Source organism: Oncorhynchus mykiss, chromosome 16 (assembly GCF_057628025.1).
Source record: "Oncorhynchus mykiss isolate SJ-2025 chromosome 16, ASM5762802v1, whole genome shotgun sequence".
In the NCBI taxonomy this organism is placed as follows: domain Eukaryota; kingdom Metazoa; phylum Chordata; class Actinopteri; order Salmoniformes; family Salmonidae; genus Oncorhynchus; species Oncorhynchus mykiss.
In genome coordinates, this window is record NC_143037.1 from 25,323,774 (window position 1) to 25,349,210 (window position 25,437).

The 25,437-nt window shown below is 42.7% G+C and overlaps 1 protein-coding gene and 1 long non-coding RNA gene across 3 annotated transcripts in view; both read left to right on the forward strand.

Annotated features, from left to right (window-relative positions):
• Positions 1–18,812, forward strand: part of plxdc1 (plexin domain containing 1) — a 92,072-nt gene extending 73,260 nt beyond the window's left edge. Inside the window, exons 7-14 of one of the 2 annotated variants that reach the window (XM_021565397.3) lie at positions 15,425–15,524; positions 15,682–15,777; positions 15,909–15,990; positions 16,264–16,324; positions 16,438–16,564; positions 17,026–17,061; positions 17,613–17,770; positions 18,145–18,812. In XM_021565397.3, the coding sequence (XP_021421072.3) occupies positions 15,425–15,524; positions 15,682–15,777; positions 15,909–15,990; positions 16,264–16,324; positions 16,438–16,564; positions 17,026–17,061; positions 17,613–17,770; positions 18,145–18,270 (786 nt within the window). In that variant the 3' untranslated portion in view covers positions 18,271–18,812. The remainder of the gene's footprint in view (positions 1–15,424; positions 15,525–15,681; positions 15,778–15,908; positions 15,991–16,263; positions 16,325–16,437; positions 16,565–17,025; positions 17,062–17,612; positions 17,771–18,144) is intronic. The other variant, XM_021565398.3, reaches the window with a different exon arrangement.
• Positions 8,349–10,930, forward strand: LOC149976619 (uncharacterized). Its single transcript, XR_016487195.1, has 2 exons — positions 8,349–8,503; positions 8,874–10,930. It is a non-coding gene; the product is annotated as an uncharacterized LOC149976619 (long non-coding RNA).
• Positions 18,813–25,437: the final 6,625 nt, after the last annotated feature.

A 25,437-nucleotide genomic window follows, 5' to 3' on the forward strand; every position in this document is an offset into this window, starting at 1 on the left:
GTTTGTGCCCATAGGCGACGTTGTTGCCAGTGATGTCTGGTGAGGACCTGCCTTACAACAGGCCTACAAACCCTCAGTCCAGCCTCTCTCAGCCTATTGCGGACAGTCTGAGCACTGATGGAGGGATTGAGCATTCCTGGTGTAACTCAAGCAGTTGTTGTTGCCATCCTGTACCTGTCCCGCAGGTGTGATGTTCGGATGTACCGATGCTGTACAGGTGTTATTACACGTGGTCTGCCACTGTGAGGACGATCAGCTGTCCATCCTGTCTCCCTGTAGCGCTGTCTTAGGCGCCTTACAGTACAGACATTGCAATTTATCTGCAGTCTTCATGCCTCCTTGCACCATACCTAAGGCAGATTCACACAGATGAGCAGGGACCCTGGGCATCTTTCCTTTGGTGTTTTTCAGAATCAGTAGAAAGGCCTCTTTAGTGTCCTAAGTGTTCATGACTGTGACCTTAATTGCCTACCGTCTGTAAGCTGTTAGTGTCTTAACGACCGTTCCACAGGTGCATGTTCATTAACTGTTTATGGTTCATTGAACAAACACAGTGTTTAAACCCTTTACGATGAAGATCTGTGAAGTTATTTGGATTTGTACTACTTATCTTTGAAAGACAGGGTCCTGTCTTTCTTTTTTTCTGAGTTTAGCTGGCAAGCTCCCTCGCTAGTTAGATAGCCTGACATCATCAAACTGTCTTTATCTTGGGAGCTGGGAGTACATGAACTTACTTGTAAGGTTTAAATGGTACACGCTGGATAACTTCCCTTTCGTAAAAACTTCCAGGAGGGGAACTGTGTTGGGTCAGTCGGAGTCGATGGCGTCTTGGCTGTTCATCTGTGTTGTTTCACTTTCAGCAATTTGTAGCGTAGCTGCTTTCATTCTGGCCCCAGCCTCAGAATCTTTAGTAGCCACATCCACGTGTATATTTGCAATGATGGATAATGAAGTCAAAAGGAATATTCAGGATGAACCGTCGTCAGGCCACCACTACTGCTAGCTACTTTATCTGTCTGTAGCTAGCTGCAGGCAGCATAGGTGGGCATACAGGATCCGCCCTTTTGGACATATTTCCACATTTTACACATAGTTTAATAAAGTATTTACATATTACCAACATACGGGTATCGGTGTAAACCCCCTTCTAGTATACATAACATCCTTTTGGCTGAACATTATTGAAAACACACTAAACATGGTTTTAACAGAATTTATAGCACACAAGAAACGCAAACTATGCCACTACTGATTAAAAAATATATATTATTATTGTTATAGGGTGTGTTCATAAATTAATATGATTAAAAATATATATATATATATATATTACAAGATATGCAAATAATGTAAGCGTACAAACATTAATGAATGGAGATGATGGGTACACAGTCCATGGTGTTGATTCCAAGTATATCTTATCTGTATAGACATTGATGGAATATGGCTGATTAGGGCATTGGGATCAGAATGATGATTTCAGCATGGGTTACATCATGAAGCCGAGAGCCATTTGTGTCAAGAAAGCTAGGCCCTGTGTGCAAGGAAAATGACATCGAGGGCACGTTGTTTTTCAACAACACAGCAGACCAAAACAGACCAAATGGGTTACACACAGGGAAACAGGTGTGGTTATCAATTGTTTAAACAGTTATGGTACTCTGCTTCAAAGGCACAAAAGGCATTCCTTCACAATATGCTTGCTTGTCAACGCCGATTCCTGTACCTATTGCATCTGCAATAGTCTTGAGAACCTGGTTATGCCGCCAACCCACTCCCAAAGGCTTTGAGTTTACATCTCAACATGTGCTTCAGCAATCGTCATCTGGAGCATAACAGGCATGCTAGAGACTCCAACTGAACAGGTTGGATAGGCTGCGTTGAACTTCACAAACTTCCTGGATATGGGACTTGATGCACTGTGGCCCCACTTCCATGAGACTTCCTCTCAACTCCATGTTTCCACCAGGCTCCTTGCTTCCTCACACCCACTCTTTGACATATCTTATCTCCCTCCACTGCTACTCCTACTTTATCCTTCACTAAAGGCCCTCTTTCACTTGGCAGTCATATTTGGGTATAGATAGACCAGCTCTTCCCCAGAGTCACTGCTGCCACAAGACTACTGTGGAGCAGTCAGGTATTTATCCTCGCTCGGCCGCAAGTTTATTCACACACAGGGTTACTCCGTTACACACGGAACAACTTCACATGGATCCACAAGCAACACTATCCAGGCTCCATGCAGGCTGTCATCCATGGCAATTAGCAATCTGGTCCCAGACATGAAAGCAAAGCTGCATTGTGCCACATTCAAGTTAATGTTGAGACTTACATTCCTGACTTTTCCTGCATGTCTTCTTTAGGGAATAGCTAAAGGACAGCCCTAGCAACATTTTACTTGATTTGTTTCTTTGATTTTAGCATTGTTTTAGTATGTGTATTATGATATACACTGTATTTACTTTTAAGTGTATATATTCCAGAATATCTATTTATTATTCTTATGGTATCTTTATGTTATAAACTCTATTAACATGATGACATGTTCGTGGAAAGATATTAGATAGCAAGGGAGTTTTAAGTAAAAATGTTTAAATGTTTCTTTAGTAACACGATTGCAACGTTGTTTATAGACACGTTACACCTCTCAAATAAACATTCCAAAATGTTCTTTGGATATTCACAAAGTAGTCTGACATTCTGTACATTGGAGGAACTTTTCGGGAACATTGCATACCAAAGTGTCCTGACATTCATAACCTCCAAAGTACTTACTGAAAACGTAACTATATCCATATGTAGTCAGATGTACCCCCACTTGACATACAGACATTATGGAACATTGTCAATCTATAATTCTAACTGCAACTTTAGATGTAACTATGCATGGCTCTATACCAAACGCTCTGAATTGTTAAATCCCAACATTGACCTGACATTTATAAAATTGAAAGGACTAACTGGGAATGTTGTGAAGGTCACCAAAATCAACATATTGTTAAGTAATTTTAGAACTTGCATAGACTTAAAAAAAATAAAATAATAATAAATAAATAAATAATAATGTCCCCTTGTCCCCTTGTGCTCAGAAAGAAAATGTGACCTATTGGTCACAAAGGGACATACTGCACAATAAATATTTGAAAGTACTTTTCAGTAACACAACTGCAATGTTGTTTGTAGACACACCAGGGCTCTCAAAGGAACATTCCTAAATGTTCTTTGAATATCCCAAAAGTGATCTGACATTCACTGGACTCATTGGGAATGTTATGTAGAATATTGCCAAAGTGACGTGACAGTCAGTACATTTCAAGAACCTTCTGTGAACGTTACAAATACTGGGTTACTACGATATTAAACGTCTTCAATTCAACAATTATTGGGCTCAAATTCTTATTGAGATTTGTGAACAACCACAATCCGTGAGGCGCAAATAGCTAAATGATATCCATATCGCCGTAGACTACACCACTGCTGTCATCTTACCGCCAAGCGTTTATTCAAGTTACATAATCTTTGGATGCCGACAGCAGTCGCACCATTGGAAGACATAGCTTGGACTGTAGCTTACAAAAACCTATTCCTGCTTTTTTCCCGCGATCCATCAAATACATTTGTCATCATAAAATCAAATCAAATTTTATTGGTCGCATACGCATGTTTAGCATGATGTTATTGCGTGTGTAGCAAAATGCTTGGGTTTTAGCTCCAACAGTGCAGTATTATCTAACCATTAGTATCGAACAATTTCACAACAATACACACATCTAAAAGGAATCGATTTAAGATTTAACAACATAGAAATATTTGGACGAGCAATGTCGGCGCGGCATAGACTAAAATACAGTAGAATAGAATAGAATACAGTATATACATATGAGATGAGTAATGCAACATGTGTAAACATTATTAAAGTGACTAGTGTTCCATTATTAAAGTGTCCAGTGATTTCAAGTCTATGTGCAGTACAGTACATATATAGGGCAGCAGCCTCTACGATGCTAGAGATGGCTATTTAACAGTCTGATGGCTTTGAGATAAATGCAGTTTTTCAGGCTCTCGGTCCCAGCTTTGATGCACCTGTACTGGCCTCACCTTCGGAATGATAGCGGGGTGAACAGGCAGTGGCTCAGGTGGTTGTTGTCCTTCATGTTCTTCTTGGCCTCCTTGGCCTTCTTCTTGGCCTTCTTGGCCTTCTTCTTGGTGACATCAGGTGCTGTAGGTGTCCTGGAGTGCAGGTAGTTTGCCCCTTGTAATGCGATAGTGGTCTCTGAGTTGTGGTCAGACTCACTCAGGTGGAACAAACGTAAACTTGCACCTTTTCTTCAATGCGGATTTGAATATCATTGAGAAAACAAAGTGTCAAAGTGTTTTTTCTCACAAACATTCTTTCTGAATTGAAAAGTAATCCTCGAAGTAATAATCTAGTTTTTCAAAAGTATATGAAATCTGATCACAATATTTTTACTGGTAACATAACGGATTACAGTTAGCATTTTTTGTAATCTGTTACTCCCCAACCCTGTTTATATAGCAATACCATAATTCTAAATTAATTGTACCCATAGTACAGAATAATGAGTTAAACGGTGGACAGCTCCAGATCTGAATGGCAGGAGTGTATATAAGCTTTTGTTACAGCCCAGCTCATACATGATTACAAATCATATAGCCTATCGCTGTGATTTGTTATTTGATTATTTAAGTCAGGTGTCAGAGCTAAGCTCAGACCAGGTTTGCAAAATTCCGTGAACTTTCAATAAATTCCCTGGTTTTCCAGAAATCCTGGTTGGAGGATTGCAGATTTCCTGCTCATACCCTTCTGATTCCGTGAATCCTAAACCGGGATTTCAGGGAAACCGGGGAATTTTTTTAAGGTTCTCAGAATTTTGCAAACCTGGTCTGAGCTCAGCTCTGACACCTGACTTAAATAATCAATTGGTTCTGGAATAAAGAAAGTGCAAATAAGGTTTGCAATTTGGCATCAATAACATGACAGTAATTCTACCTCAAAAACAAACATGTGAATACCAATTTATTTAAAACCCACCATAGCATGTAGGACTAAATAAGATTACATACCTTTGCCGACAAGATATACCAACGATCTGCTGTCCAGAGGGAAACAGCAAACAAATCAATTTCTTCCCACAGTAAAGTAAGCACACTGTTGATTCAACAGAGGATGCTAATCAATCCATCTCTGAAACCTCTCAAAAATACACAACAAATTAATACAGCTAAGCTACATGTCAAGTAGTAATTGAAAAGGGCTACCCACCCCTCACCCACAGACGTAAACATTATCAAGAATGCTTAGTTTCACCCTCTAATATAGCTAGCTAGTCAACTAGAAATCTAGACCGCTGGTTTATAAAACCTAAAGAAAGATAAACTAGTTTTTATGAATTTCGCATTCATTTTAAATTGTTAGACAATTTATTATATTCAGGCTATTCTATTCAGGCTTATGTTGCTAACTAGCTAACCATGAGCTAGCTCAGGGGTGGGCAATTCCAGTCCTCGAGGGCCTGATTGGAGTCACAGTTTTGCCCCAGCCCCAGCTAACACACCTGATACCATTAATCATCTAATCCCCTATGAAAAAATGAATGGTGGAAAAAACAATTAGAACCATTTCCATGTTTGACCGCTAGGTTTTATGGGTATTATGACTCATACTATGGTACACTATAGGCTCGTGCTCTTAGTAGTGATGTGCCTCTAGGCCTTCGAGAAGAAATTCTGTTGAAAAAATGTAAATGGGAAAAATGTTCCCACCCAATGCAAGTCAAAATGTGATCAAATCAACAACAAAAAATGTAACTTGTGCCGAATACAACAGGTGTGTAGACCTTACAGTGAAATGCTTACTTACAAGCCCTTAACCAACAATGCAGTTTTAAGAAAATCCATTAAAAAAGTAAGAGATAAGAATAACAAATTATTAAAGAGCAGCAGTAAAATGACAATAGAGGGGCTATATACAGGGTGTAACGGTACAGAGTCAATGTGCAGGGGCACCGGTGTCGAGGTAATTGAGGTAATATGTACATGTAGGTATTAGAGTTATTAAAGTGACTATGCATAGACAATAACACAGAGTAGCAGCAGCGTAATAGGGGGGGGGGGGGGGGGCAATGCAAATAGTCTGGGCAGCCATTTGATTAGATGTTCAGGAGTCTTATGGCTTGGGGGTAGTAGCTGTTTATAGAAGCCTCTTGGACCTGGGCTTGGCGCTCTAGTTCCGCTTGCCCTGTGGTAGCAGAGAGAACAGTCTATGACTAGGGTGGCTGGAGTCTTTGAAATTTTTAGGGCCTTCCTCTGACACCGCCTGGTATAGTGGTCCTGGATGTCAGGAAGCTTGGCCCTGGTGATGTACTGGGCCGTACGCACTACCCTCTGCAGTGCCTTGTGGTTGGAGGCTGAGCAGTTGCCATACCAGGCAGTGATGCAACCCGTCAGGATGCTCTCGATGGTGCAGCTGTAAAACCTTTTGAGGATTTGAGGACCCATGCCAAATCTTTTCAGTCTCCAGAGGGGTAATAGGTTTTGTCATGCCCTTTTCATGACTGTCTTGGTGTGCTTGGACCATGTTAGTTTGTTGGTGATTGACGCCAAGAACCTGCTCCACTACAGCCCCGTCAATGAGAATGGGGGTGTGCTCGTTTCTCCTTTTCCTGTAGTCCACAATCATCTCCTTTGTCTTGATCACGTTGAAGGAGAGGTTGTTGTCCTTACACCGCATGCTCAGGTCTCTGACCTCCTCCCTATAAGCTGTCTCATGATTGGTTGATTCCATTGCCACTCCACAATTCTGCTCTAATACAATTAAATGGCAGAGGGCTTCTGGCTAGTTTCTGAAGGCCTAGCCAATTGCTCATCTAGATAGCTATATTTATCTCCCAAGAGACCACCAAAACAAATACCATTGAAGGGCCTCCCGAGTGGCGCAGTGGTCTAAGGCACTGCATCGCAGTGCTGAGACATCACTACAGACTGGCGTTCGATCTCAGGCGGTGTCACAACTGGCCGTGACCAGGAGTCCCATAGGGCGGCACACAGACGGGTTAGGGAGGATTTGGCCGGGGGGCTTTCCTTTCCTGCGACTCCTTGTGGTGGGCCGGGCCTGCTTACTTCAGTCGTCAGTTGAATGGTGTTTCCTCCGACACATTGGTGTTGCTCGTTTCTGGGTTAAGCAAGCAGGTGTTAAGAAGCAGCATGGCTTGTTGGGTCATGTTTTCGGAGAACGCATGACTCAACCTTCGCCTCTCCGGAGCCCGTTGGGGAGTTGCAGCTATGAGACAAGATCGTAACTACCAATTGGATATGACGAGAAAAAGGAGGTAAAATTACTTTATCAATCCTTGGGCCTTCTCTGAGGGCATAGAAGGCCGTTATAATTCTCCACTATAGTTCCTCACTATAGACCACTACAGACACAATGCTGGCTAAACGCAACAGTCTCTTGCACTTGAATGAATTGAGGAAAAAAATTGTACTTACCATGACTGTGATATGTGGTTGTCTCACCTAGCTACCTTAAGATGAAGTTGCTGCATATCACTGGTAGAAACGGGCCAGCTAATTTTCCTGGTTGTAAGCCAACCACAATATCCAGAATTCATAGTGATTTCAGGACATAGTACTGCCCTGAGGAGGTGTATCCAATTGTTGTGAGAAAAATCTAAATGTCTGTGTTTGTAGCCAGCACTTTCAGCAAGAGGATTTCAAAACGGAACTGAAGTCTCAACCGATGGGGTTGCATATGTCGTTGAAAAGTGATGCTATTCCATCGACTTTCCCCATCACTTCAAAGAGGAAGGCCTCCGGTCAGCCAACATCAGCACAGAAGAAAATAAGTCAAGCTGAGGTAACGTAGCTAATGTTACCTAGCTAACTATCTAGCTAACTACGTTTGTTTACCTAAACTAAAAACTAGCTAGCTAGCATTCAAAATACACTGGCTTGACTATCTGGTGGTGTGATTTGTAGCTTTGCAAGCTAACCTTAGCTTCGTTAGCTTACGTTAGCTAGCCAGCTAACTAACTTCCACAGAGGCGAATATGACTAACGTTATGGGTTCCATTTAAAGTCTGATCCCATCAACATCTGCAGCGGCATCAACATTAAGCTCAGCACCAGCAATTAGTGTAAATCACCTTCTGAAATCTTACTAAAATCTATTAAATCTTTCCATGGCTCCATGAGGAGCAAATCAATATACTGTTGAGGGTTGGGTATTGTGTGTGAAGGTTAATATGCATCATCTTTTGAATTTGTATTGATGGGGATAAAGTAGTAAAATGTTGGCTAATCACTGACTACTGTGTGTCCTACAGACTAATCCTGCTGCTGCTGCTGATGATGATGATGATGGCCTTGACCCTAGCTTTAGTTGTACAGAGCCTGTAGACCCATTGGATGAAAGCTTTCAGCCTGGAATAAGGTCAAGCTCAAGGTCATCTGACTTTGAAACAAGCCAGGACAGCCAAAGGTATTTAAATCACCAATACACTAAACTGTTTACAATAGTGCTCCTCAAACTTTTCACACCCTTGCAGTCAGTTCATTGGGGAGAGGGGCTGTTAGTATACTTTTCAAGCCTACTCACTCTATCGTTGGCAGTGCTTGTCTACTCAACAGCACAACTGTAGGTGCTCATACACAACAATACACGACAAGACTGTGTACAAGTCAAGCCAACTCAAACTTTTCACATCTTTGCTGACATCCCATTTCCCATCCCCGGGTATGTGTAACAAAACACCCCCCCCACCCCGTCTACTGTTCCCATTTTGTTTACAAATTAACCTATTGTATTGTATGGTTACACATCCTCATGATTAGTCTTCATGTCTTTCCAGGAGACTGACAGTACATTTAAATCTTCTGCGAGAGGTCGAAGCCGTGGGTGGTGAAAAACATTGCCTAAGCCTGCTAAACCAGCTGCCATTACCCAACACAAAAAGAGGTTCACCAGCTGAAGAACATTCTGGAACCTGCCTGAAACATTCAACCAACACATATCCACATTTAGTTAAACTGATGTTGTAGTATAATATAGAATGCCTTGTATGTTCACAACTTCATTGTGGTATAGATATTACTAGCTGTTGTACATATGTACTTTATATAAAGGTGTTTTATATAATATTTTTTACAAGTGTACTGACAAGTGACCAAATGATTCGAGCTACAGATATTTTTTGGCAGAGGTAGAGATGTCGTTTTGTTTTTACAACTTTCTCCCTGTCATTTATAATGTATAATGCATCATTTATAATGTATAGTGCCTTGCAAAAGTATTCATACCCCTTGGATTTCTTCACATTTTGTGTTACAAAGTAGGATTAAAATTGATTTAATTGTATTTTTTGTCAACAATTTACAGATAATACTCTGTAATGTCAGTGGAAGAATATCTTTAAAAAAATGTTTTAATAGAAATGAAATAACTAAAATATAGTTGTTGCATAAGATTCCGCTCCTTGAGTCAATACATGTTAGAAACTCTTTTGGAGGCGTTTTCAGTTGTGGATCTTCTTGGTTAAGTCTCTAAGAACTTTACACACTTGGATTGTGTAATATTATCCCATTATTATTTTCATAATTCTTCAAGCTCTGTCAAGATGTTGGGGATCATGGCTAGACAGCCATTTTCAAGTCTTGCCATATATTGTCAAGCAGATCTGTAACTTGGTCACTCAGGAACATTCACTGTCTTCTTGGTAAGCAACTCGTGTAGATTTGGCTTTGTATTGAAAAATATTGTCCTGATGAAAGGTGAATTCTTCTACCAGTGCTCTCCGCAGCTGACGTAAGACCTTTAAACAGGTTAACATTCACAAAGCCACAGGGCCAGACGGATTACCAGGATGCGTACTCAGAGCATGCACTGACCAGCAGGCAAGTGGCTTTTCAAGCTCTTCCTGACCCCATCTGTAATACCTACATGTTTCAAGCAGACCACCATAGTCCCTGGGCCCAAGAACGCCATGGTAACCTGTCTAAATGACTATCTCCCCATAGCACTCACACCTGTAGCCATGAAATGCTTTGAAAGGCTGGTCATGGCTTACGTTAACACCATAATCCCAGACACCCATGACCCATTACAATTCGTATACCTCCCCAAAAGATCCACAGATGCCACAATCTCAAATGCACTCCACACTGCCCTTTCTCAACTGCGCAAGAGGAACACCTATCTGAGAATGCTGTTCATTGACTACAGTTCAGAATTCAACACCATAGTGCCAGCTTGTCACCAAACTAAGGACCCTGGGACTGAACAACTCCCTCTGCAACTGTTTCCTGTACTTTTAGTAGGCCGCCATTGTAAGTAAGAATGTGTTCTTAACTGACTTGCCCAGTTAAATAAAGGTTAAATAAAAATAAAACTTCCTGACCGGCCATCCCCAAGTGGTGAGGGTAGGCAACAACACATCCGTCACACTGACCCTCAACACAGGGGCTCCTCAGGGGTGCGTACTTGGGCCCCTCAGGGGTGCGTACTTAGTCCCCTGCTGTACTCCCTGTTCCCCCATGACTGCATGGCCGTGCACGACTCCAACGGCATCATGAAGTTCACCGACGACACGACGGTGGTTGGCCTGATGACCGACAAATATGAGAGGTCAGAGACCTGCCAGTGTGGTGTCAGGACAACAACCTCTCCCTCAATGTCAGCAAGACAAAGAAGCTGATCGTGGACTACAGGAAACAGAGGGCCGAGCACGCCCCGATCCACATCGATCGGGCTCTAGTGGAGCTGGTCGACAGCTTCAAGTTCCTCTGTGTCCACATCACTAAGGATCTATCATGGTTCCCACACACCAACAGTCATGAAGAGGGCACGACAATGCCTCGTCCTCCTCAGGAGGCTGAAAATATTTGGCATGGGCTCTCAGATCCTCAAAAAGTTATACAGATGCACCATTGAAAGCATCTGGCTGCATCACTGGCTGCATCACCGCTTGGTATAGCAACTGCTTGGCATCCAACTGCAAGGTGTAACAGAGGGTAGGAGGGCCATCCAGGAACTCTATACTAGGTGGTGTCAGATGAAGGCCCTAAAAAATTGTCAAAGACTCCAGCCACCCAAGTCATAGAGGGTTACGCAGGCAAGTGGTACCGATGCACCAAGTCTGGAACCAACAGGACCCTTAACAGCTTCTATCCCCAAGCCAGTTAGTTACATAGTTAACCAAATAGTTACCCGTACAATCTGCATTGACCGTTTATTATCTGTCAATTTTCGACACAATCTGCTGCTACGGTTTATTATCTGTCACTTTATCCCTAGTTACAGTGAGCTCCAAAAGTATTCGAACAGTGACACGTTTTGTTTCCGCTCTGTACTCCAGCACTTTGATACAATGACCGAGGTTAAAGGGCAGACGGTTAGATTTATTTTGAGGGTATTTTCATCCATATTGAGTGAATCCTTTAGAAATTACAGCACTTTCTGTACATAGTGCCTCCATTTTAGGGGACCAAAAGTATTGGGAGGAATTCATTTATATGTGTGGTAAAGTAGTCAAAGTTTGGTATTTGGTCTCATATTCATAGCACGCAGTGATTACATCAAGCTTGTGACTCTAAAAACTTGTTGGATTCATTTGTTGTATGTTTTGGTTGGGTTTCACATGATTTTGTTCCCAAAAGAAATGGTAAATAATGTATTGTATCATTTTAGAAGTGTATCATTTCAAATCCAAAGTGCTGGAGTGCAGAGGGGAAAAAAAACAAAAATGTGTCACTGTCTCAAAACCTTTTGGAACTCCCTGATGTACATATCTACCTCATTTACCTCGTACCCCTGCACACCGACTCAGTGTGTGTACCTCGTAAATATATATCTTATTTATCGTTACTCGTGTATTTATTATTACTTTTATTATTATTGTTTAACTTTTCTATTATTGATCTATTTTCTTTCTCTCTGCATTGTTGGGAAGGGCCCGTCAGTAAGTATTTCACTGTTAGTCGACACCTGTTGTTTATGAAGCACGTGACAAATACGATTTTATTTTGTTTGTGCATTATTATTTTATTTGACTGAAGCATCTTTTCTACTAGGATTCTGCTTTTGCTTCTTAGCTCCATCCTGTTGGTTTTTATCCTGAAAAAACTCCCCAGTATTTGCCAATGTCAAGCATACCTATGCCATGATGCAGCCAACACCATGCTTGAAAATATGTAGGCAGTTACTCAGTGATGTAGAGTGTTGGATTTGCCTCAAATATAAGGCTTTGCATTTCATTTATTTTGCAGTATTACTTTACTGTCTTGTTGCAAACACCAGGGGTATTCAACTTTTACCCTAAGAGGTCCAGAGACGGTTTCTGTTCTACCAGCTGGTTTCTGTTCTACCAGATAACTAATTGCACACACCTGGTGTTCCTGGTTTAAATCAGTCCCTGATTAGAGGGGGAAATGTAATGAAAAAAAGCAGTGGAACTGGCTTCTAGGTCCAGAGTTGAGTTTGAGGGGCATCCACGATGCATGTTTTAGAATATTTGTATTCTTATTTTTACTCTGTCATTTAAGTCATTATTATGGAGTCACTACAATGTTGTCGATCTATCCTCTCATCACAGTCATCGAACTCTGTAAATGTTTTCAAATCAACAATGGCCTCATGGTAACATTCCTGAGCAGTTTCATTCCTGTCCTGCAGTTCAGATCAGAAGGACGACTGTATCTTTGATGTGTCTGGGTGGATTAATACATAATCCACAGCATATGACCATGCTACAGTGGGGAGAATAAGTATTTGAGACACTGCCGATTTTGCAGGTTTTGCTACTTACAAAGCATGTAGAGGTCTGTAATTGTTGTCATAGTTGCACTTCAACTGTGAGAGACAGAATCTAAAAGACCTGTTAGTTTTTATTTAAGAAGCCCTCCTGTTCTCCACTCATTACCTGTATTAACTGCACCTGTTTGAACTCGTTACCTGTATAAAAGACACCTGTCCACATACTCAATGAAACAGACTGCAACCTCTCCTCAATGGCCAAGACCAGAGAGCTGTGTAAGGACATCAGGGATAAAATTGTAGACCTGCACAAGGCTGGGATGGGCTACAGGACAATAGGCAAGCAGCTTGGTGAGAAGGCAACAGCTGTTGGCGCAATTATTAGAAAATGGAAGAAGTTCAAGATGACGGTCAATCACTCTCGGTCTGGGGCTCCACGCAAGATCTCACCTCGTGGGGCATCAATGATCATGAGGAAGGTGAGGGATCAGCCCAGAACTACACGGCAGGACCTGGTCAATGACCTGAAGAGAGCTGGGACCACAGTCTCAAAGAAAACCATTAAGAACACACTACGTTGTCATGGATTAAAATCCTGCAGTGCACGCAAGGTCCCCCTGCTCAAGCCAGCGCATGTCCAGGCCCATCTGAAGTTTGCCAATGACCATCTGGATGATCCAGAGGAGGAATGGGAGAAGGTCATGTGGTCTGATGAGACAAAAATATAGCTTTTTGGTCTAAACTCCACTCGCCATGTTTGGAGGAAGAAGAAGGATGAGTACAACCCCAAGAACACCATCCCAACCGTGAAGCATGGAGGTGGAAACATCATTCTTTGGGGATGCTTTTCTGCAAAGGGGACAGGACGACTGCGCCGTATTGAGGGGAGGATGGATGGGGCCATGTATCGCAAGATCTTGGCCAACAACCTCCTTCCCTCAGTAAGAGCATTGAAGATGGGTCTTCCAGCATGACAACGACCCGAAACACACAGCCAGGGCAACTAAGGAGTGTCTCCGTAAGAAGCATCTCAAGGTCCTGGAGTGGCCTAGCAAGTCTCCAGACCTGAACCCAATAGAACATCTTTGGAGGGAGCTGAAAGTCCGTATTGCCCAGCGACAGCCCCGAAACTTGAAGGATCTGGAGAAGGTCTGTATGGAGGAGTGGGCCAAAATCCCTGTTGCAGTGTGTGCAAACCTGGTCAAGAACTACAGGAAACGTATTATCTCTGTAATTGCAAACAAAGGTTTCTGTACCAAATATTAAGTTCTGCTTTTCTGATGTATCAAATACTTATGTCATGCAATAAAATGCAAATGAATTACTTAAAAATCATACAATGTGATTTTCTGGATTTTTGTTTTAGATTCCATCTCTCACAGTTGAAGTGTACCTATGATAAAAAAAAAATACAGACCTCTACATGCTTTGTAAGTAGGAAAACCTGCAAAATCGTCAGTGTATCAAATATTTGTTCTCCCCACTGTATGCTTAAAGGTATATTCAATGTCTGATTTGTTATTGTTACCCGTCTACCAATCACTTATTTGAGGCTTCCGAAAAGTTCCCTGGTCTTTGTAGTTGAATCTGAGCTTTAAATGCAATACGTGACTGAGGGACCTTACAGATGTTGTATGTATGGGGGACAGAAGAAGGGTTAGTCATTCAAAAATCATGTCAACCCCTATTATCTAACTTATTATGCGATTCGTTAAGAAACATTTTACTGAATACTTATGCAATGACAAAACAGCTTTAACTTTGACATTACAGAGTATTTTGAGTAGATTGTTGACAAAAAAAGACAATTACATCAATTTTAATCTCACGTTGTAACACAATAAAATGTGAAGAAATCCAAGGGGTCTGAATACTTTTGTAAGGTACTGTATACTGTATATATGCTACAAGACAGGTCGCGGGAGAATGCTCATGAATGGATTTCGGAATTTTGGAATATTGATAAGTGGCAGTTGGGACGTTGAGTGCGCATCGTCTCAATGTTCATGTTGGCCAAAACACTTGTGTTAACTGTCGAACACATTAGCTAGTGGCCACTCAAAGAAGGGCTTAATAGCTAAGTGTTCGGTTTGAGATTCAGCCATGCTTTCAACGGTGCTATCCAACACCTGACACCAATGCAGGGGTACCCTGACTGGGACTCAAACCCTGGTCTCTGTGACTGTTATACAATGTTTTTGTGAGGTCGCTTGGCGTGAACACTAGGTGTTGTACTGAGGTTGTTTGGTATTTTGTACAATGGGTTCAACTTTATTTTGTATTTTGTTTTCTCGCTTGCTCACCTCACTTAAAAAAAATGTGAAGTCTGTTAAACCGTTAATAAAATGTGTATGGCCTTGTTTAAGTTATCCTCTTATCCAAACACTGAAAGAGATGGGCACAGTGTGGCAGAAAAGCTAGCTGCAGCCATAGATAGCTGGCCTCATTTTATAGATATAAAATAATACTCACTCGGAGATGTGGAACGCTCACAACAACAGGTTAGGATTTTCGAACATGTTATTGATCACTGTAGGCGCACCCTAGCTCAAAATGGGAATACCTCAACCAGTCTCTCAAAGTCAACTTGTGTGTAAAAACGCAAAAGCCAACTCTCCAGTCTTTGATTCCCTCCTTCTCCTACTCCTTTAGGTTCCTTTGCCAGTAGAGAAGATCAACTCCACTGAACACCCAGTGAAGGTGGGCCTGTCTGACGCGTTCATGGCCCTCCTCCCCTCTCCACAGTCCTCAGGTCAGTCACAACAAGACTACACTCACACCTGCCATCCAATATCCTTCCCTCTCTACTGTACCCAGACCAGTTTTAGATGTACCGTCATATTATTTGTGTGTGAATGTCACAAGGTCAAGAATACTGGCCCGACTTCTACTTGATTTCCTCTCTATAGATGCAAGACGGCGGACCATCTATGAGTACCATAGAGTAGAGATTGACACCACTAAGATCAACAATCACTCTGCCTTTGAATTCACACCATTGCCCAGTAAGTATGCATTGTGCTCACAGACCCCTACTCAGCCAAACTTGTGACATCATGATGGCAGTTTCACGCTTTCCCCCCACTGAATACAAGCCTGTAAAAGTTGTAGTGGATCATTTGACTTATTTTTCCAGCATGTCTCCAACACACCACCTGTGAACTCTGTCTCATATCCAACCTGACAAATGGCTGTGGTTGGTGCAACACACTGCAAAGGTGAGGTGTGTGTGTGTGTGTGTGTGTGTGTGTGTGTGTGTGTGTGTGTGTGTGTGTGTGTCTGTGTGTGTGTGTGTGTGTGTGTGTGTGTGTGTGTGTGCGTGTGTGCGCAAGTTTGCATAATCTTGCATGTGTATGCATACATGTGAGTGTTAGACTTAATGTCATGTCAGAAGGACTAACATGAGACGTAAAAATTGTTTATTTGTGTAGTATTTGTGAATTATACTGCATAATTGTCCTCTCTCACGGTCCTCTCCACTTGTATTTCAGATGCTCCGATGGAATTGATCGTCACAGACAGGAGTGGCTCGACTACAACTGTCCTGAAGAGGTGAGATGGTATTAGATCGTTGGGCCGAAAAATCAGAAATTACATCGACAAATTACATCGAACAACCGTTACTCCCCCTCTCCCGGCAATATTATTTTGTAACTTTCTTTCAGGCAAAAGAGGCCACTTGTGAGGACTACACTCAGGGTGGCCCTGAGGGTTCCATGGGGTCCTTCAACCACTCAGCCCCAGAGCCCACGTCCTCCCCTGCAGTGCTCTCAGAAATCCCCGTCACCGAGGGTGAGTTGGGGGCCGGAAGCACCACCCGTCTGCTGGGTCTGAGTTATAGTGGTGCCCAGGGTTGCTGGCCATTCACATACCAAATCAGCACACCCCGATTAGCTTATTAAAGATAGTATGGTCCAACCCAAATAAATGGTCCAGTCCAATGTCGACATAGGAAATCAATGTTGCCAGGTTCGAGACATTTAACAATTTCCAGATTTAAACGTTTTTCTCCCTATCCTTTTAAAGATACCATAGTATAATTATAAGGAGACATTTCAAGTTTTGCTATGTAGCTGCAACCCAAATCCAACCTCGAAAGATTGATAAATATAGTGAGATGCCAATCCATGCTTTCTGTGCTTGCATTCTGTTGTCTAGGTTCTGTCTGTCAGTCTGTCTATTTGTTTCTCTATGTCTGTCTGTCTCTTCCCATCTCATGTGTCTGTACAACAATACTCTCTTTTTGTCCACAGATGACACCAAACTTTTCATTCGCTACAATGGTGGTGGTGAGTTGGCTTGTAGTTGGTTGGCTACGTGGGTGTTTTGCATTGGTCAGTGAGGCTGCCTGGTTGTGAGTAATGTTATCCTTACCCGGAAGCACTGACCGTAGACTAGACTGAGCCACTGAGAGGATGAACTCAGTTAAAAAAATGTAGAAAAAAAAGATCCTGATGCAACTATGAATATAACATACATTTCAGTGTGCTACCTCCTGAAAGACAATATCCTGGCTGTTCCAAGCCTTTATTATCACCAAAAGTCCAGGCAAACTGGAATACTGCTGGAGTTCCTAGTGTTGTACTGTAAGTCTTTTGTTTTTCTGTCTTTGTGATGTGTTTCTGTCCTATAACTGTCGCTAATGTGCAAGTGAAGCTGGCTAACTGTTTGTCTGTACTGTATGTATCCTGTCGTGGGCACCTTGCCTTCTCCATTAGCCATTTTATCAAGCGTAGCAGGTTAGACTAGTGCTAATTTCATTTGACATTAGCAATTCTTATTCACAGTCATTCCAAGGATTTAGAATCATTGGCATTACCTCACTTTCCTTTTCTCTCAGACTTGCAAACGGGTCCTCCGCACCAGGAACGGACAGAGCACACTGCGATTATTGCAGGTGTGGTGGCAGCCCTCATTCTGCTGGTAGCCTTGACCCTTTTGGCTGTCTACTATATCAACACACACCCCACTGTTGCTCCTCCATTCTACCTCATGCAGGTGAGACTGAGAGCAGGCCCTTACAGAATTAGATAAATTCCACTTGAATGCTCTGTTATTATATATAAATGTCTAGAGCAGGGATGCATGACTCAATTTAAGCTATGATCAACTGCATGAAAATATTCATTAAATGCCACGAAGAAATGATAGGTAGCAGGATTTCGGCCCTTGAGGGCCAGATGTGCTGGGTGGTGTTCAGTACGGCACACTGGGTCCGGAAACAAAAATCTGCTGTTTTTATTGGACACGTTCAGGTAGAACCTCCCCGTTTCAAAATGGTTGTTCCCTACTGAACACAACCTTGGTCTAGGGCTGTACTGTACTCATGGACTTGACTAATCCTGGTTGGGTCAAATGTCTGTCGTTCACAGCGACACACCAATAACTACTGGCCATCTATGAAGTTCCACAACCAGAGCTGTCACTCCACCTATGCTGAGGTGGAGCTTGGGGGTCACGATAAGGAGGGCTTCATTGAGGCCGAACAGTGCTGCTAACTAGGCTGGACTTCCGGGGCAACGTTGGACAAGAGAGTGAGCGCCATTTTGGGGATTAAAAAAGGAACTAGAGGGGACAGAAATGCAAAACGTCCCTTATTCGTACTATGGTGGACAATGTGTAACTGCTTGTAGAGAACAGTACTTTGTCTGTTTTGTCTGTGTCTCTCGCTCTTCGCCTGTCCAACATGCAGCAGCTGTCTATGGCCCTGTTCGAATACTCTAATAATACATTCTTCCTCCTTCCCTTCCTTGAGGTAAGCACAAATCTAACGTTATTTGATAGGTGAGCAAGAAGTCCACTACATTGATTTCACCAATCATATCATATCAGATCAGCGATAACTTCAAGGAAGGAGGGCCTACAGTGCCTTCGGAAAGTATTCAGACACTTTGGCTTTTTCCACATTTTGTTACGTTACAGCCTGACTCTAAAAATGGATTTAATTGTTTTTTCCCTCATCAATCTACACAAAGCATAAACATTTTTTTTTGTATGTTTTCTAATTTATCAAAAATAATAAACTGAAATATCACATTGACATAAGTATTCAGACCCTTTACTCAGTACTTAGTTGAGGCACCTTTGGCAGCGATTACAGCCGTGAGTCTTCTTGGGTATTATTCTACCATCCTGGCACACCTACACTACCGGTCAAAAATAATAGTGAAGACATCAAAACTATGAAATAGCACATATGGAATCATGTAGTACATGTGGAATATTTTCCTTCTTAATGTGTTTGAGACAATCAGTTGTGCTGTGACAAGGTAGGGGGGTATACAGAAGATGGCCCTATTTGATAAAAGACCAAGTCCATATTATGACAAGAACAGCTCAAATCAGCGATGAGAAACGACAGTCCATCATTACTTTAAGACATGAAGGTCAGTCAATCTGGAAAATTTCACAAAATTGGAAAGTTTCTTCAAGTGCAGTCGCAAACACCATCAAGCGCTATGATGAAACTGGATCTCATAAGAACCGACACAGGAATGGAAGACCCAGAATTAACTCTGCTGCAGAGGAAAAATTCATTAGAGTTACCAGCCTCAGAAATCGCAGCCCAAATAAATATTTCAGAGTTCAAGTAACAGACACATCTCAACATCAACTGTTCAGAGGAGACTGTGTGAATCAGGCCTTCATGGTCGAATTACTGCAAAGAAACCACTACTAAAGGACACCGAAGAGACTTGCTTGGGCCAAAAAACATGAGCAACCGGTGTCACGGTTTTCTGTATGGGAAGGAGAGTCAGACCAAAATGCGGCGTGGCTATTGCGATCCATGTTTAATAGGACAAAGTAAACACGATCAAATACAAAAACAAATAAACGCAACACGAAAACCAAAACAGCCTAATACTGGTGCAAAGTAACACAGCAACAGAACAAGGACATCAAGACACTAAGGACAATCACCCACAAAACCCAACACCAAACAGGCTACCTAAATATGGTTCCCAATCAGAGACAATGACGAACACCTGCCTCTGATTGAGAACCATATCAGGCCAAACATAGAACTAGACAAACTAGACATGTAACATAGAATGCCCACCCAGCTCACACCCTGACCAACCAAAACATAGAAACATACAAAGCAACCTATGACAGTACACCCCCCCCCCCCCCCCCCCCCCCCCCAAGGTGCGGACTCCGGCCGCAAAACCTGAACCTATAGGGGAGGGTCTGGGTGGGCATCTGTCCGCAGTGGCGGCTCTGGTGCTGGACGTGACCCCCACTTCACCGTAGTTCTAGTTCCCCACCTTGTCCGCTTCCGTGGCCTCCTCACCATGGCAACTCTTCTCAATGGACAGAGGGGCGGCAGCTCGGGACAGAGGGGCGGCAGCTCGGGACAGAGGGGCGGCAGCTCGGGACAGAGGGGCGGCAGCTCGGGACAGAGGGGCGGCAGCTCGGGACAGAGGGGCGGCTGCTCGGGACAGAGGGGCGGCAGCTCGGGACAGAGGGCGGCAGCTCGGGACAGAGGGGCGGCAGCTCGGGACAGAGGGGCGGCAGCTCGGGACAGAGGGGCGGCAGCTCGGGACAGAGGGGCGGCAGCTCGGGACAGAGGGGCGGCTGCTCGGGACAGAGGGGCGGCAGCTCGGGACAGAGGGCGGCAGATCGGGACAGAGGGGCGGAAGCTCTGGACAGAGGGGCGGAAGCTCTGGACAGAGGGGCGGAAGCTCTGGACAGAGGGGCGGAAGCTCTGGACAGAGGGGCGGAAGCTCTGGACAGAGGGGCGGCGGCCCCTGGCTGACTGGCAGATCTGGAAGAGTCTGGTTGACTGGCAGATCTGGAAGAGTCTGGTTGACTGGCAGATCTGGAAGAGTCTGGTTGACTGGCAGATCTGGAAGGGTCTGGTTGACTGGCAGATCTGGAAGAGTCTGGTTGACTGGCAGATCTGGAAGAGTCTGGCTGACTGGCGACACTGGCGGCCCCTGGCTGACTGGCGGCACTGGCGGCCCCTGGCTGACTGGCGACAACCGGTGGAAAATTGTCCTTTGGTCTGGAGTCCAAATTGGAATTTTTGGTTCAAACAGCCATGGTTTTGTGAGACGCGGTGTAGGTGAACGGATGATCTCCGCATCTGAGAGTGATTCATTCAATGGCCTGGCCTGCACAATCCCCCTACCTCAACCAAATTGAGATGGTTTGGGATGAATCGGACCACAGAGTGAAGGAAAAGCAGCCAACAAGTGCTCAGCATATGTGGGAACTCCTTCAGGACTGTTGGAAAAGCATTCCAGGTGAAGCTGGTTGAGAGAATGCCAAGAGTGTGCAAAGCTGTCATCAAGGGTGGTTACTTTGAAGAATCTCAAATATAAAATATATTTTGATTTGTTAACACTTTTTGGTTACTACATGATTCCATATGTGTTATTTCATAGTTTTGATGTCTTCACTATTATTCTACAATGTAGAAAATATTTAAAAAATAAAGAAAAACCCTTGAATGAGTAGGTGTTCTTAAACTTTTGACCGGTAGTGTTTATTGAGATCCTCTTATGCTCTTTCAGGTTGGATGGGGAACATTGCTGCACAGCTATTTTCAGGTCTTTCCAGAGATGTTCAATCGAGTTCAACTCCGGGTTCAGACTGGTTCACTCAAGGACATTCAGAGACTCCTGGGTTGCCTTGGCTGTGTGCTTAGGGTCATTGTCCTGTTGGAAGGTGGTCCATCGTCCCAGTTGGAGGTCCTGAGCTCTCTGAAGCAGGTTTTCATCAAAGATCTCTCAGTACTTTTCTCCGTCCATCTTCCCCTCGATCCTGACTAGTCTCCCAGTTCCTGCCACTGAAAAACATCTCCACAGAATGATGCTGCCACCAACATTCTACCCCATAGGGATGGTGCCAGGTTTCCTCCAAACTTGACGCTTGGCATTCAGGAAGAGTTCAGAGAGTTCAGAGAGTTCAAAGAGTTCAGTCTTGGTTTCATCAGGCCAGAGAATCTTGTTTCTCATGGTCTGAGAGTCTTTAGGTGCCTTTTGGCAAACTCCATGCGGGCTGTCATGTGTTTTTTTACTCAGGAGTGGCTTCTGTCTGGCCACTCTACCATAAAGGTCTGATTGGTGGAGTGCTGCAAATATGGTTGTCCTTCTGAAAGAATCTCCACAGAGGAACTCTTGAGCTTTGTCAGTGACCAACGGGTTCTTGGTCACCTCCCTGACCAAGGCCCTTCTCCCCCAATTGCTCAGTTTGGACGGGCGGCCAGCTCTTGGAAGAGTCTTGGTGGTTCCAAACTTCTTCCATTTATGAATGATAGAGGCCACTGTGTTCTAGGCGATCTTCAATGCAGCAGAAATGTTGTTGGTACCCTTCCCCAGATCGTTGCCTCAATACAATCCTGTCTCAGAGCCCCCAATCAAATTGTAGAAACATCTCAAGGATGATCAATGGAATCAGGATGCAGCTGAGCTCAATTTCGAGTCTCATAGCAAAGGGTCTGAATTCTTAAGTAAATAAGGTATTTCTGTTTTTGTTTTTGTTACATTTGCAAACATTACTAAATACGTTTTTTCTTTTTGTTATTATGGGGTATTGTGTGTAGATTGCTGAGGAATCTTTAAATATATATATATTTTAGAATAAGGCTGTAACGTAGTAAAATGTGGAAAAAGTCAAGGGGTCTGAATACTTTCCGACGACACTGTATGTATAATCAGAGAGGATGGATGTTGGTAAAACTCCATCTGAGAGAAAAGAGCTGAATACACATTGCGTGTAAAGTCAGGGAATGGTACAGACACACTAGCCTTCATTACTGCAAACCAATGTACAGTTCAACTTTATAATGGCTGTGTTTTAATTTTGTTCTGTTTTGAGAAGATATCTTGTGTTTTCTAAAATGTCTTGGTTGGTGAACAACCGTTGAGTTTCAGTATATGTACAATACTATAGCCAGATGGACTTCAATATAACAGATATATTTTAGTGATTCTAATGATCCTTATTGCCATGAACCACTTTGGAAAAACCTGGTTACATTGTTTTGGAGAAATTTACTTTCATTAAGTTTAGCATATGAAAAAAAACATGTTTTGTTTGACATCAGTACTGTTTGAAAATGTTTCAATAAAAACTTGTGTTTGGTTTTGATAAAATCCTTGAGTCGCTCAAATAAATTAGCATTTTTCAAGCACATGGTCAGTCATGGCATGGCCTATACAGTTATTCAAGATTTTAGTACACAGTTATAAGCCGAGGCCAGAGAGAAATAGGCAAAGCGAGAGGTTTTACAAAAAATAGGTCCACGATAATAAGCCCTGCAAAATGAGGATTTTTTTTAATGGAGGTGAATGACAACATGTTGAATTTGGGCTACAAAATGTTTTATTGCTAATTTGCTACGTGAGACTTATCTGATCGAATATATACGTTTCGTAATGGTTAGGTTGTTCCAATGCACTGATAAACAGTGCCGTGAAAGAGTATTTGCTCACTTCCTAATTTTCTCTATTTTTGCATATTTCTGACACTGAGGGCTCTATTTTAAGGTGGTGATAGTGTCAAACGCACATAAAAACTGGCGCACATGGCATTTTACAACCCTCACACAAAGTTCGGCAATTTACCAGTTTAACATCCGTACGATTTTGCTCAGATGCACATGGAACAAGGTATGCTTTTGGTGCCTGTATACTTCATATTTATAAACATATTAAAAACCAAGCATCACTTCCCTCCTCTTTATGAAGGCTGTTTTCCTTTCACCCTGCTCAATGTAATCAAGTAGGCTAGTCAAGACCGTTGACAAAGTGTTTGGCTTGTGAGGCCGCTTGGAAAGAAATCTTCATCTTTAATCTTAAGCTTTGTTCAAATCTAAAGTTTGAGAGGAGCAAAACAGTGAGCTGACGTTCCCTTTTTTATCTATGTATTGTAGGCAGGCCTACATTGTTGTTAGCCATGCTTTGGACATGCGTAAAACCCCCTCCGTGATGTAGACTACGTGTCCATACCTATCATGAAACAAGAGATAAGAACCTCGGTGAATACCGGCAAACCTCATATTTAGAAGTTATTTCCTGTAACAGTAGTTTGTTTTTCTGTTAAAAGAAAATCAACCCAAGCCCACGTAGGTTACCCTTACTTACCCTCGGCCTACTATAACAAAAGCTGGTTCAACAGCAATGCCTCGTGTCTTTTTTTTTACCCTGGCGATTTTATGATATTATTACATTTGACATGTATTTATTGTTGTTAACAAAAAACTAACAGATTGCTTGTTTTTTTTGTTTAATTTTATTAAAAACAAACTTATTAGAATGTTTCACTGTCCTAGTCTTATGGTAAGAAGTGTGAATGTGATCTGCAAGATGGTTCCAATATGTACTGTATACAAACAGAAATATAAACTCAACATGTCATGTTTTGGTCCCATGTTTCATGAGCTGAAATAAAAGTTCCCAGAAATCTTCCATATGCAAAAAAAAGCTTATTTCTCTCAAATTTTGTTCACAATTATCTCATTTGACAAGATAATCCATCCACCTGATAGGTCTGGAATATCAAGAAGCTGATTAAACACCATGATCTCCATGATCATTACACAAGGTGAACCTTGTGCTGGGGACAATAAAAGCTCAATCTAAAATGTGCACTTTTGTCACACAACGTAACGCCACAGATGTTTGAGGGAGCGTGCAATTGGCATGCTGACTGCAGGAATGTTCACCAGAGAATTTAATGTTAATTTCTCTACCATAATTTGCATCCAACGTTTTTTTTTTTTTTTTTTTTTTTTTTTGGCAACCGCAGACCACATGTAACCACGCCAGCCCAGGACCCCCACATCCGGCTTCTTTACCTGCAGGATCGTCTGAGACCAGCCACCCGGACAGCTGATGAAACTGTGGGTTTGCACAAATGAAACATTTTGGCTCGTCGTCCTCGTAACCAAATTCGTTGGGCACACTGGAGAAGTGTGCTCTTTACAGATGAATCCCGGTTTCAACTGTACCGTGCAGATGGCAGACAGTGTGTATGGCGTCGTGTGGGCGAGTGGTTTGATGATGTCAACATTGAACAGAGTGCCCCATGATGCCGGTGGGGATATAGTATGGGCAGGCATAAGCTACAGACAACGACCACAACTGCATTTTATCTATGGCAATTTGAATGCACAGAGATACCATGACGAGATCCTGAGGCTCATTGTCGTGCCATTCATCCTCCGCCATCACCTCATGTTTCAGCATGATAATGCAGGGTCCCATGTCGCAAGGATCTGTACACAATTCCTGGAAGCTGAAAATGGCCCAGTTCTTCAATGACCTGCATACTCACGAGACATGTCACCCATTGAGCATGTTTGGGATGCTCTGGATCGACGTGTACAACAGCGTGTTTCAGTGCCCGCCAATATCCAGCAACTCCGCACAATCATTGAAGAGGAGTGGGATAACACTCTATGCGAAGGAGATGTGTCAGGCAAATGGTGGTAACACCAGATACTGACTGATTTTCTGATCCACGCCCCTAAAACATTTTTAAAGGTATCTGTGACCAACAGATGCATATCTGTATTCCCAGTCATGTGAAATCCATAGATTAGGGCCGAAGGAATTTAATTCAATTCACTGATTTCTTTATATGAACTGTAACTCAGTAAAATCTTTGAAATTGTTGCATGTTGCATTTATATTTTTGTTCAGTGTGTATATAAA